This window comes from Pagrus major, chromosome 6 (assembly GCF_040436345.1).
Source record: "Pagrus major chromosome 6, Pma_NU_1.0".
NCBI classification, from domain to species: Eukaryota; Metazoa; Chordata; class Actinopteri; order Spariformes; family Sparidae; genus Pagrus; species Pagrus major.
Window position 1 is genome coordinate 492,709 of NC_133220.1, and position 14,721 is coordinate 507,429.

Sequence of the window (14,721 nt, forward strand, 5' to 3'; positions counted from 1 at the left end):
GACTGAAGTCACCTCCTCTCACTGCCTCACCAACACTGCAGCACCAGAGGCCTGACAGGTGGAGCGACGGAGGCTCAGCGGTGGACCAGGTTACAGTCCTGGGTGGGTGTGTTGTTCGGCTGAGTGACGGTTCTGTGGAGTCCATCTTCCTGTCTCTCCTTCAGGCTCCCTGGAGGCTCCGCTGAGGGTCTCTCTGCATTTATGAGACCAACTTCTGAGGCTCGCCTCCTCAAACATCACATTGTTTATTCTACAGCACACTGAGACACAGAATCCACATGTGGTGTCAAGTGAGACAGAACTGAGGAATGATGTGTTCTCTATGACACATTACGCTGCAAGTACAAACTGAATACGATGCAACGATGAACACAACATGTACTAAACGTGGACGCTATGAGACTAATGATGCTTTCATCAGAAACCACAGAGAGAGTCCAGGGTCAGTCCAGGATCCAGTCTGAGACTGTGTTCACACGCTCACACAGACACTGACGGACAAAGTCAGTCACACTCTGATATTCGGTTGGACGTCTTTAGCTTCGATCATTCTCTGCAGCATCGTTTTAATAATCTTATGCAGTGTGACAACATTTATTTCTGTCCGGAGTTGCATTAATTTTTTAAGATCTTGTATTGTGTACAGTGTACAATGTGTATTGCTGTGTAAAGACTCTCAGTGGGGTTCAGGTCCAGACTCTGTGGGACTGACAATGATGTCTCATGCTCCCTGAACCAGTCTTTCACAGTTTGAGCCCGATGAGTCGTATTAAACACAGTCGTGAGTTCTACTGTTGATTGAACCTTTAATTGATCTCCCATCACGATCATTCAACATGTTTCTCCGACCACGTTTCTTCCCGGAAGGTGACGTTCACCACTGTTAATAATGTGCCGGACGGTTCTGAACCCAGTTTCAGTAGTTTCAATAATCTCCTTCGTTGTTTTCTTTGCTTCGTGTTCCACAGGATTTGTCTTCTGACAGGTTGTTTCAGACATGAGAAGCTCCTCACTGCTTCAGTTAGTTCAATAACATGTTGCAGCTGAAACATATTGATCCCTGCAGTAATGATCCAGTGGAAGGTTCTGACCTGTTTGCTTTGTTAAATCCAGGCAGTGTAAAAATATAAAACAATATTCTGGAGACTAATTCATCCTCGTTACCAAATAATCCTGTACTGAGACACCACAGGGACAGAACAGACGTGACACCATCGTTATAACAGTCAGATGAAACAGTGAGCTCAGAGAATGATTCATTTATTTTGGCTTTATTTAAGAGTTTCACTTTTATTAAAGGGTCATCTGTCCACATCTGGTCATCACGTCACATTTCCCTCACAGCCTGGATGATCTCAGGAGTCTGTAGGTGCTGATTCATCCACATGAATGCTTGAAATAAAACCTCTAAAAGAAGACGTCACATCAGACTGCTGATGTTTTGAGGACATTATCATTTTATTTTCCACTGCTGGATCCTGATGAGACGTCCTTAGAGGATCATTTGTGACACGTTACAAGACGATTGTTCAGAAGTGGAAGTGAAATCACACATCTGCTCCGTCGTCAGCAGGTTCAGTATCATTTTAGACTTTTGACAAACATTTCCAGTCAAATGACAAAGTTCAATAAAACAGAACCAAACATAAAGATCAGAAATAAAAAGTGACGTAATTTTACACATGAAAAGGTCGACAGCAGAAAGAAAGCAGACCGTCAAACTACATAACAACAAAAAGAAAATTAAAACGATAAAAGAAAAATGAACACATCTGTAATAATGAGGCAGCTGCAGCTTAAACTCTGTGACTGTTTCTATTCAAATTGTTATTTCATTCTTCTAATATTTCTTTATTATTGTCTCTATTTTTTGAGACTTACTCTTGTGCTGCGTCTTATTTCCCTCTGTGCTGCTGTGTCACCTGCAAATTTCTCCCAAGAGGGATCAATAAAGAAACATCTGATCTGATCTGATCTGATCTGATCTGAGCTGATCTGATCTGAGCTGATCTGATCTGATCTGATCTGAGCTGATCTGATCTGATCTGATCTGATCTGAGCTGATCTGATCTGAGCTGATCTGATCTGATCTGAGCTGATCTGATCTGAGCTGATCTGAGCTGATCTGATCTGATCTGATCTGATCTGAGCTGAGCTGAGCTGATCTGATCTGATCTGAGCTGATCTGATCTGATCTGATCTGATCTGAGCTGAGCTGAGCTGATCTGATCTGATCTGATCTGAGCTGATCTGAGCTGATCTGATCTGATCTGATCTGAGCTGAGCTGAGCTGATCTGATCTGATCTGAGCTGATCTGAGCTGATCTGATCTGATCTGAGCTGATCTGAGCTGAGCTGATCTGATCTGAGCTGATCTGAGCTGAGCTGAGCTGATCTGAGCTGAAGCATTAAGTAACTGTTAAAAAGGTTAGTAAGGTTCATTAAGGCTCTGATAAAAACACTTAATGGTTGATGTTAATTAGCATGTAGCCTACGTCATGAAGGTCACAGATATCCCATTTAATTACTTTTTATGCTTTTTAATACCTTAGTTAACATGAGCAGTTAATAATTAAGTGTTGCATTAACTGATGCTAATTAATATACTATTTTGAGTTACTTGTACATGTAACTGATTACTTTATGGATAGTTAATAATGTAATGTTTTATGGATCAGTTATAACCTTTTTGTTTGTCATTGTTTATCATCTTTGTGTTCAGTAATAATTCAGTTATTGAGATTAATAATGAAATACATGAATGTTTTAAATTCTGTGCTGCAGCATCAGTGAACAGTAACTAAAAACATTAACTCAGCTTGAGTACAGTTCTGATACCTGAGTATTTCCATTTTATTCTACTTTATACTTCCACGACCTTTCAGAGGTAAATATTGTAAACATTTTCTTGATTACTGAAGTTACTTTGCTGATTTAGATTATCAATACAAAATATGATAGGATGTGTTATCACAGGTTAAACCAGCAGCAGCGATTGTTAAAGTCATTAAACGAGCTCCACATGAACAGCTGTAACATAAAAGTGACGAACACATGAACTCAATAATCATCGTCCAGTAGCAAACATAACGAGTACTTTTACTTTTCATACTTTAAGTATATTTTAATGTTAGTATTTTTGTACATTTACAGAAATAAAACGTTGACCAGAACTTTTATTTGTAATGGAATTCTTTAAACGTTGAGGCGTTACTACTCTCCCTAAAGTATCTGATTACTTCTGCTGTGTGTCACACTGAGAGGAGCTGTTCACACACAGTTCTGGTGCTGGTGTGTTTGTGGGTCCAGTGAAGTGTGATGTTGGAGCCGAGCAGCTCCTCTCATTGTTACTGGACTGAGGCTGAAGCAGGCTGCACATAAAGAGGAGGAATGCATTGTTGTGCCCGGTGAATAGAAGCACAACAATAATAAGTGTGCTTGCGTGCTTCAGACTTGTTCTCACCGCTGATATTCATTGTTGAGTTCAGCAAACAGATCAACACGGATTCAACGGTCAGACATCCAGCAGTTTTAGTATCATCACGAAGCCTCGCTGCTGCCATATTCACATGGAAATGTTAAGCTGCTTATTACCATACGGCCGACTTACACACAGCAAACTGTAAGAGCTGCTGGGAGAGCGGGGGGTGAAACTGGGACACACACTTGTGAGTGTGTCTTTGTCCTGAGAGCAGCAGCTGGAGCCTCCACCGCCTGACAAAACCTCCACAAACAACTCTGAAGGTCTGAGAAGACAAACTTTGTCTCTCTCAAGTCATGCTGAATGTCATATTCACTCAAATATACATTTTGTGTGTGTGTGTGTGTGTGTGTGTGTGTGTGTGTACAGTTGCAATCAAAATTATTCAACCCCCACTGCAAATTAGGTTTATTGGCAAAATGTGCAAACTAGCAGCTGTTTGCAATAAACAAATCAAACAAGAACAATTTAAATAGCTCAACACAACTAATATTACAAGTGGTTTCTCCAAATTCACCACAAAATGCCACTTTTAATGACGACTGCAGTCTCAAAATTAACCCCTTCATGACAAGCGTCTTCAGTACTTAGTAGAGCGCCCTTTTGCTGTTACGACCTGCTGCAAACGTGATGCACAGCCAGACACCAGCTTCTGGCAGCGTTCCTGAGGAATCTTAGCCCATTCCTCAGGGGCAAAGGCCGTCAGTTCCCTATTATTCTTGGGTTTGCGTGCTGCAACCGCCTTTTTCAAATCCCACCAGAGATTTTCAATGGGGTTCAAGTCAGGCGACAGTGATGGCCACTCTAGTATCTTCCAGGACTTCTTCTGAAACCAAGCCTTGGTGGACTTTGAGGTATGCTTGGGATCATTGTCCTGTTGGAAGGTCCAATGACGCCCAAGCTTCAGCTTCCTCACAGACGGCATGACATTTTCTCCCAGGATTTCCTGATACTTGATTGAATCCATCTTGCCCTCCACACGCTGCAGGTTTCCAGTGCCAGAGGAAGCGAAGCAGCCCAGCGCATCACTGAGCCACCGCCATGCTTCCCTGTAGGCAGGGTGTTCTTCTCAGCGTATGCTTCATTCTTCCTCCTCCAGACGTACCGCTGATCCATCGGCCCGAAAGTTTTGTTTCATCGCTCCACAGGACAGAATCCCAAAACCTCTTTGGCTTATTTATATAGTTTTGAGCAGACTGGAGCCGACTTTTCTTGTGCTTTTGGGTCAGTAGTGGTGTTCGTCTTGGAGTTCGAGCATGGAGCCCTTCAGCGTTTAGTATGCGCCTTACTCTGGAGCTGAAACCTCAGTGCCTGCTGCCACCGAGTCTTGCTGCAGGTCTTTTGCAGTCAGTCGAGGGTTTTTGACCACCTGCCTCTTCAGGACTCTGGTGGCAGCCGTTGATAGCTTCCTCCTTCTGCCACGTCCAGGTAGTGTAGCCACTGTTCCTTTGACTTTAAACTTGAGAACTATGCTTCCAGCTGTATCTCTAGCAACATTCAGTGCCTTTGCTATCTTTTTGTATCCTTTTCCTTGTTTGTGCAAGACAGTGATCTCTTCTCTGAACGTTTTGGACATTTCTCTTGACTCAGCCATATTTCTAACATGCAATGAAACGTCACCGTCAACAGTCCAGGTATTTGAGGTGTTCGATCTCATCACACCTGATGCAACTAATGAAGCCCTTGGTTGGTTGCATCAGGTGTGCTTGAGACCACACGTGATTTGCAAATGTGTCTCTTATGAGGAATTCTATTCAGGAGGTTGAATGTTTTTGAGACTGCAGTCGTCATTGAAAGTAGGATTTAGTGTTGAATTTGGATAAAATCCTTGTAATATTAGTTTTATTTAACTATTTAAACTGTTCTTGTGTAATTTGTTTAATGGAAACACCTGAAAAATTTTCAATTTTGCCAATAAACCTAAAATGCAATGGGGGTTGAATAATTTTGATTGCAACTGTATATACACTATATGTATGTTGATGAAGGTTCTCAGTCATCCAGGTCCTGGTACCTCTAAGTGCTGTATCATAGTCAACTGGACTTGTTTCAGTTTGTTGAAGACATTTCACCTCTCATCCAAGAGGTGGGAGTATCCTTACACAGTGTGGGAGTGTCCTTGCATAGTGTGGGAGTGTCCTTACACAGTGTGGGAGTGTCCTTACACAGTGTGGGAATATCCGTACATTGTGTGGGAGTGTCCTTGCATAGTGTGGGAATGTCCTTACACAGTATGGGAGTGTCCTTACACAGTGTGGGAGTGTCCGTACATTGTGTGGGAGTGCCCTTGCATAGTGTGGGAGTGTCCGTACATTGTGTGGGAGTGCCCGTGCATAGTGTGGGAATGTCCTTACACAGTATGGGAGTGTCCTTACACAGTGTGGGAGTGTCCTTACAGAGTGTGGGGGTGTCCGTACAGAGTCGTTAAGCTGAGCGCTGAGTTTCAGAGTGGTATATGTATATATCTGAACTCACAGCATTCACCACTTCCAGTGTTTCCCCTAGGTTGACAGGTTGGGGGGGGGGCAGGCCAAACAGGCTGACAGTTAACAAACAGGGATCATTTTAATAACAATACTTTTGAACACTCTTTGACAATATTTTTCTCTTTTCTCTCCAACAATTACAACTACTTTTGCAATATCTTTCTTTTTTGTACAAATTACAGATACAATTAAAACTATTTACAACTATTAATCTACTTTTGTTTATTTATCCATCTATCTGTGTTTTATTTGTTTCTCCTTTTTTGCGTACTTACCAATATCAGTTTTGTACAGCCAGGAGGAAAACTTCCTCTCTGACAGCCAAGGTGGGTCGAACCCTGTCAGCCTATGGTGACTGGACTTGTGCTGCTTGTCGGGGGTGAAGCAGGTGGGCTACTGCTCTGCTCCATGGATGCACTCTGCTCTGTGCTTGAACCCGCAGCGGCAGAGATACTCTCGCTACTACTAGCAGCAGAGCTAACGTTTGCCTCGCCAGAATCACTTTGAGTGCGCTTAAAAAACGCGGATATGTTCGCCTGCTTTTCAGGCAGTGGGGGTCGACGCGACATGTTGTCCTCTTCTCTCCGTGTCTGTCTGCAGGTGTGTGTTCACGTGTTTGTTTGTGTGTACGCCGGTGCGAAGCTCCGCCCATCGTAAAGCAGAGAGCGGAGGAGAAGCGTAGATGCGCCACGATGAAGAAAATGAAATGAAATATCCTCGCTGCTTAAATTAGATCAATGACATCATTATTTATTAAAGAACACGGTCCAGACCTGTTCTATGGGAAAAGTGACCTGAAATGACTTCTGTTGTGATTTGGTGATATAAATGAAATTAACTTGACTTTCAGGGGGGGCGCCCCCCCATACAACGGTAGGGGAAACACTGACTTCTGTCATCTCCTCAACACTGAACTAAATTCTGGCCCTTTACATACAAACCAGTGGATTGTGGGTGTGTTCAGAGCCATTTGTCTCCACAGACACAGCTGGAAAATGTCTCTCACGCTTCCAGATGTTGGAACACAGTCTTGAACAGTGGTCTCTGACTTGAATATGACATGTATATATTTGAACGTGTCTGTGGTTTGCAGAAACATCAACTGCCAACTTTTTATTCTGGTGACCAAGTTGCCAGATGAACTCAGGTAGATGAGCACCTTGACTGTGGGGGGGGGGGGGGGGGGGCCCTAACCCGTCCAGATGGTCCATTGAGGCTGGAGCATAATGACGGGCTGCAGGATCAGAGGGTGGGCCGCTGCCCTCAATGATGCTGAAGTGTGGGAACGAGGAGCCGCTCACAGCTCTCACACATTCCTCACACTGAAGACGTGTTGCTCGGTGTGTGTGTGTGTGTGTGTGCGTGTGTGTGTGTGTGCGTGTGTGTGTGTGTGTGTTGGAATGTGTTTCCATCTACATGTTGTGTGGTGACTCACTGCTCAGTAATGCAGAGTGAAGAAAGGATGTAGAGGTTTCCCTCCAGCAGCACCATCTGCCTCCTGACACTCTCTCGTGGTCATTAACATCGTGAAGACGTCCAGATGAGTCAGGAGTGTCCTGCGTCGCTCAGGGCAACTGGGCATACGTCACCGCGCTCAGCGTTTCATCACAAACACACAAACATTCATCGGAGATGAGACTTCTGCACAGATCGGTTCAACAACATGTTTCAATCAGACTTAGACAGCTGGACGGATCACAAAGTTAAAATACTAAAGTACAAGGAAAAGTACTTCATTCTTTAAAATATTACTAAAGTAACAGTATCAGCTTCATGTACGTGAAGTATTTTGTCTCCACCTGCAGCTCCATTACTGTATAATCATGAGGTACTTCTACTTCACTGAAGTATTTTCATTTTCTCCTACTTTATACTTTTATATACTTTATACCTTATACATCTCAGAGGAGGAGTGTGTACTTTTACTGCTTTAACTACATGAAGCTGATAGTACTTGTGTACTTTTACTTCTGATACTTTAACTGCATGGAGCTGGCAGTAGCTCTGATAAACAAAACAATCATTTAGGATGTTGTAAAATTATGAATGATTAAATTTAATTATTGCTGTCAGTGTCTGACCTGTCTGTGTTTATCATCCCTGATGTGGCCCTGATGTAATGAACCTTCACCATGAGATCACTGATTCCTCTCTGTGTCTCTCTCAATTCAATTCAAAGGGAGCTTTATTGACATGAATGTTTTATACAATATTGCCAAAGCAAAGGATTACAGAACAAATAATACATATATAATTAATAATTAATAATAATTAAAAATAAATAAAAATAAAAAATAAAAGAAGAAAGTAAAGTGTGTGTGTGTGTGTGTGTGTGTGTGTGTGTGTGTGTGTCAGTGTGCAGGTGAGGACCCAGTGAGGAGCAGCTACTCATGAGGAGGAGATCATGTCAGGTGTTGGCAGCTTCACATATTCTGCTGCATCTGCAGCAGCGGCACTTTTCTCTCCCAGTAGATGTTGAGTGTTTTCTTGCTCTGAGAGTTTGCTGAAGTTTGGGCTTCTGTGTGTGATGTTGGTGTAGAGCTGGTTCTGATGTCTGTGTATGTGTCAGTGCAGCAGGAAGTGTCTGTGTGGACCGAGCCGACACAGCCGCTCCTCTCTGGGCAGCCACGTCTGTCTGTGCCGGCCGCTCTCTCAGGCCCGGCTGTGGCTGCTGAGTCTACATAGTCAACGTTTTCCTCAGTGTCGGGTCGGTTACAGAGCTCAGATAATCTGCAGGGAGTATTGTGTGTTTAGGGCCAAACAGCATTGGAGTTTGCTTTGGGTTTTGGTTGTAGATGTCCAATAGTTGATGTAATTGTCTTTTTCTTTGCTATAATTTGGCGGGGCCGGATTGTGTGAGGGCGGTCTTGGTGCCTGGTGCTGTTGGAGCTGAGCCTCTGGACCAGCTGGCTGAGGGGACTCCTGTCTTTGCTCTCCTCTTGGCATTGTAGGGCTTTGTAGTGGTGGAGCCGGGCTCGCTGGCTTTGAGGTGTTGGTAGAATTTTATAGCTCTTTTTTGGATCCAACAGGGGAAATTGGCCTAATTCAGCTGTGCATCCGTTGTTGGGGGAGTTCCTGTGGACTTTGAGGAAGCTTTGCAGATCTCTGTGTGCAGCTTTCCATTGGGTGTTTGTCCCATTTTTCAAAGTCTTGGTTCATGAGAGGGCCCCACACTTCACTGCCGTACAATAAGATTGGTTCAGTTATGGATTTAAATATTCTGATCCAGATTTTGACAGGTATGTCTGTTTGAGGATTTTTTATCGTCCAGAAAGCTCTTCTGCTCTTGTCTCGGAGATCTTTAATGGCCAGATTGAAATTTCCCGTCGATGTTATGTTTAGTCCTAAATATGTGTAGCTGTGTGTGTGTTCTATGTCTGTAGAGTCCAGGTGGAACCGGTGTTGGTTTTTCTGACTCTTAGGTCGTTTCTGGAAGACCATGACTTTTGTCTTTTCCAGGTTAACGGTCAGGGCCCAGGTCTGACAGAACTTCTGCAGGTGATCTAGTTGCTTTTGTAGAGCCTCCTTTGATGGAGCGAGCAGTATTAGGTCATCTGCAGATAGTAAGCATTTGACTTCTCTGTCAGAGAGGGTGACACCAGGGATATCGGACTCTTCCAGGGATTTGGCCAATTCATGGATGTAGATGTTAAACAGGGTGGGGCTCAGACTGCAGCCCTGCGTCACTCCTCTACTTTGGGGGAAGAAGTCTGTTTCCATGATTCCAATTTTTACAGCGCATTTATTATTTATGTACATTGTTTTGATGATATCGTAGGTTTTTCCTCCAATACCTTTTTCTAGTAGTTTCAGGAACAGACCATGATGCCAAATTGAGTCGAATGCTTTCTTGAAATCTACAAAACAAGAGAAGATTGTGTTTTTGTTCTAGTGGACGTGTTTCTGGACGAGGGTGTGGAGGGTGTAGATGTGGTCGCTGGTTCTGTGTTGTGGTGTAAAACCAGTCTGACTCTTGCTCAGGACATTGTGCTCACTATGCAGGTCTGAGCCCACTCTCTCTCTCTCTCTGTCTCACTCTCTCTCTGTCTCTCTCTCTCCTATTGTTGTGTGGGCCTCGCCCGCCCACTGGCCTCAGAGTGTGGGAAAGCTAATGGTGCCTGGGACTCATGGCTTTGTGATGCTAATGTGGGCCTATAAATAGAGGAGAGGGCTGCTGCGTCCATCACAGCTCCCTCTGCTCCCCTACAGAAGCTCTGCACTCCACCAGAATGGCTCCCGGCAGCACCAGAGACTGTCCTGTCTCACTGCTGTCCACCAGAGACAGACACAAAGTAAGTCCTGCTCCCCCTTCACTCTCATGACACCATGTGTGAACACCTGTACTGCTTTTCTCTGTGGCTTCACTTCACTGGCTGTGTTCCTGACCGAGCTTCCCGTTGTCTTCACCAGCTGAGGAAACCGGTTGTGGAGAAGATGCGCAGAGATCGCATCAACAGCTGCATCGAGGAGCTCAAGGTCCTGCTGGAGAAGGAGTTTCACAAACGGGATCCCAACGCCAAGCTGGAGAAGGCCGACGTCCTGGAGACGACGGTGGTGTTCCTGAAGCAGCGGCTGCAGCCTCAGAGCGCCCACAGCCACGGCTACTCCCACTGCTGGAAGGAGACGCTGCACTTCCTGTCCGCCAGCTCGCTGAAGGAAGTGACACTGCCCGACCTCTGCTGCCGGGACGCCGGCCCGACGCCGGCACCGTCCTCCCGCAGCCATGTCCAGGCTGCAGCAAAGCAGCTGGCCGCCCCCGACGGAGCCGTGTGGAGGCCGTGGTAGAAGCTGTGGATCACTGTGATGGAGGCTGACCTCCACCTGTCCCTTTAAATGACCTCAGATCTTCACGTTGAAGAGTCGGTCCTGGTGTTTGTGCTCTGTTGAATTACTGACTTGATGAATCCTCTGAACAGAGTCTGTACAGACGTCTACATGTGAGTGTGTCTCTGTGGTGTTGGTGGACTGGCTGCCTTTTGTAAAGGCTGTTCAGGTGCTCTGCTGTGGGATGAAGTGTTGACACTGTGTGTTCACTCTGATCTCTTCTGAAACTGATTTAATGTGAGAACAAAAAGTCTTTCCTGTGGAAAAATCCTGAATGTGAAATGTCCAATAAACATTTTTTATCTTGATATTTTCTCTTTTCTTGTTTTTGATGAAAGTTTTTTCAGCAGTTTCAGCTTCAGTCGAGCTGCTGCAGGATCTATAATATCTAATAATATCATATATTCTGTGTATATGTGTGTGTTGAGTAATGTGACATCTGTACAATGACACTTTGTCTTGTGAAGAAAAGACAACATTTATTATTTTTATCCTCATCAGACAAATAGTTTGTTCCAGTGAGAAGATCTCTGAAACAGGAAGTCTGTCCACATGAAATATAAAGACATTCAGTTTCCTGTATGATGGTAAATATCACATATGAAGCTAAATACTAAACACATAACCAGAAATGTACAACAACATGTTCACAGAAAAACAGCATCAACAGATAAATATGGAACTTCATAATAAACTAATTCTGACAACGTCAGTGGAAACATGTAGATATTAAATAACAATAATCACATTTTCCTACAACCCTTCAAGACTGAACATCAGGTTAAGTATGTTCCTGCAGGGCTGCACAGATCCAGAGCCCCAAACATACTTTTGGTAAACAAACAAAATTACTTAAAAACCACAACATTATTATTATTATTATTATTGTTGTTGTTGTTGTCATTTTAGTACATTGTATATTTTAGCTTATCTATTTATATTTTGGTATTCATACAGAATTAGTCTCATGAGTGTATGTGTGTTTAAAAAAGAATAAATTTAAAAAACACTGAAATAAAGTGTCAGACTAGAGTTTCTCTTTTCTATTTTTCAAATATTTTCAAATATTAAACATTATTTAAAGTAGGCAGCTCTTCTGTCCTCGTGGCAGTAAGGCCCTCAGCTCCATCCGGTGTCTACAAAACAATCCTACAGGACTCAAAAGATATCAGCAGCTCGGCCTCTGAGGCGGGGAACACTTTAAGACAAACACAACTTATAGAAACAGAAAGGAATATAGAGATACTCAGGACCAACACTAGATCATAAACACAGAAGACAGCTGTAATATCATCGTACATGTTCATGTTTTAATAAAAGACTCTTCCACCATCACATTCAGAGAAAAAGCTCACAAACAAGGATGGTTTTGGTTATTTACTGTAAACTTGATCTGTCTCTACAGGAGACTAATCATCTCATAGAATTCATTCATATATTCGGATAATCAATAATCTTTACTTATAGATTCACACACCACAGCTGCTGACATCATCATTATATTTATTATAAAACTGATGAAACAAAGACCAACCAGAGACATCGAACACCACCTTCATTGATTAAAAACCACCATGATGTCAGTGTTTACCTGTGTGTGTGTGTGTGTGTGTGTGTGTGTGTGTGTGTGTGTGTGTGTGTGTGTGTGTGTGTGTGTGTGTGTGTGTGTGAACACATCTGGTCTCACCTGGGAGACCAGACGTGCCCTGCAGCTCGACTTACACCTGCTGACATCAGACACAGGGCAGAGAGTTCCCACGCCTCCTCACAGCTCTGATTACACCGACTGTACTACATATATATTAGGGCTGCTCGATTATAGAAAAAATCAAATCACAATTATTTTGGTCAATATTGAAATCACAATTATTTAAACGATTATTTTTGAGTTTGGAAACATGATGCATTTATTCAGCATTTCTCTCAAAAAAATACACAAAATGTTCAAATCAAAAATAATGTACCAATATGTGTCCAACTGTTCTGCAACTTCTATAAAACATTTAATGAATAAAATAAATATACTTAGAAAATCAAATAAGACAAACGACAGGGTGCATAGGGTGCTTTAGCTAAAAAGTATCCAATGGCAGCTGTTACTTTCTTGTGCCTATCCGAATTTGACGGATAAGGAGTCGCATTATACAGTGTGTCTGAGATCGATGTCTGACTCTGCGTTGATGTCGTGGAGGTTGTGGCCTTGTCTTTGTGAGGGGTGAAATTTCACTGTGCCTCTGATGCGCCTCCGGAGGTAGTGTCAGAGGTAGTGTCAGAGGTAGAGTCAGAGGTAGTATCAGAGGTAGAGTCAGAGGTAGAGTCAGAGGTAGTATCAGAGGTAGAGTCAGAGGTAGTGTCAGAGGTAGAGTCAGAGGTAGTATCAGAGGTAGTATCAGAGGTAGAGTCAGAGGTAGAGTCAGAGGTAGTGTCAGAGGTAGAGTCAGAGGTAGTATCAGAGGTAGAGTCAGAGGTAGTGTCAGAGGTAGAGTCAGAGGTAGTATCAGAGGTAGTATCAGAGGTAGAGTCAGAGGTAGAGTCAGAGGTAGTGTCAGAGGTAGAGTCAGAGGTAGTATCAGAGGTAGTATCAGAGGTAGTATCAGAGGTAGTGTCAGAGGTAGAGTCAGAGGTAGTATCAGAGGTAGTATCAGAGGTAGTGTCAGAGGTAGAGTCAGAGGTAGTATCAGAGGTAGTATCAGAGGTAGAGTCAGAGGTAGTGTCAGAGGTAGAGTCAGAGGTAGTATCAGAGGTAGTATCAGAGGTAGAGTCAGAGGTAGAGTCAGAGGTAGAGTCAGAGGTAGTATCAGAGGTAGAGTCAGAGGTAGTATCAGAGGTAGTATCAGAGGTAGAGTCAGAGGTAGTATCAGAGGTAGAGTCAGAGGTAGTATCAGAGGTAGAGTCAGAGGTAGAGTCAGAAGTAGAGTCAGAGGTAGTGTCAGAGGTAGTATCAGAGTAGAGTCAGAGGTAGAGTCAGAGGTAGAGTCAGAAGTAGAGTCAGAGGTAGTGTCAGAGGTAGTATCAGAGTAGAGTCAGAAGTAGAGTCAGAGGTAGTGTCAGAGGTAGTATCAGAGTAGAGTCAGAGGTAGTATCAGAGGTAGAGTCAGAGGTAGAGTCAGAGGTAGTATCAGAGGTAGAGTCAGAGGTAGAGTCAGAGGTAGTATCAGAGGTAGTATCAGAGGTAGTGTCAGAGGTAGAGTCAGAGGTAGTATCAGAGGTAGTATCAGAGGTAGTGTCAGAGGTAGTATCAGAGGTAGAGTCAGAGGTAGAGTCAGAGGTAGTATCAGAGGTAGTGTCAGAGGTAGTATCAGAGGTAGTATCAGAGGTAGAGTCAGAGGTAGAGTCAGAGGTAGTATCAGAGGTAGTGTCAGAGGTAGAGTCAGAGGTAGAGTCAGAGGTAGTATCAGAGGTAGAGTCAGAGGTAGAGTCAGAGGTAGTATCAGAGGTAGTGTCAGAGGTAGTATCAGAGGTAGTATCAGAGGTAGAGTCAGAGGTAGAGTCAGAGGTAGTATCAGAGGTAGTGTCAGAGGTAGTATCAGAGGTAGAGTCAGAGGTAGTGTCAGAGGTAGTATCAGAGGTAGAGTCAGAGGTAGAGTCAGAGGTAGTATCAGAGGTAGAGTCAGAGGTAGTGTCAGAGGTAGTATCAGAGGTAGAGTCAGAGGTAGTATCAGAGGTAGAGTCAGAGGTAGTATCAGAGGTAGAGTCAGAGGTAGAGTCAGAGGTAGTATCAGAGGTAGAGTCAGAGGTAGTATCAGAGGTAGAGTCAGAGGTAGTATCAGAGGTAGTATCAGAGGTAGAGTCAGAGGTAGTATCAGAGGTAGTATCAGAGGTAGAGTCAGAGGTAGTGTCAGAGGTAGAGTCAGAGGTAGAGTCAGAGGTAGTATCAGAGGTAGTATCAGAGGTAGACTCAGAGGTAGAGTCAGAGGTAGAGTCAGAGGT

The 14,721-nt window shown here is 43.6% G+C and overlaps 1 protein-coding gene across 1 annotated transcript in view; it reads left to right on the forward strand.

The window, feature by feature from the left end:
* Nucleotides 1-11,099, forward strand: part of LOC140998388 (transcription factor HES-5-like) — a 17,209-nt gene extending 6,110 nt beyond the window's left edge. The window contains exons 2-3 of the mRNA XM_073468662.1: nucleotides 10,177-10,259; nucleotides 10,378-11,099. Coding sequence (XP_073324763.1) covers nucleotides 10,177-10,259; nucleotides 10,378-10,752 — 458 coding nt within the window. The 3' untranslated portion in view covers nucleotides 10,753-11,099. The remainder of the gene's footprint in view (nucleotides 1-10,176; nucleotides 10,260-10,377) is intronic.
* Nucleotides 11,100-14,721: the final 3,622 nt, after the last annotated feature.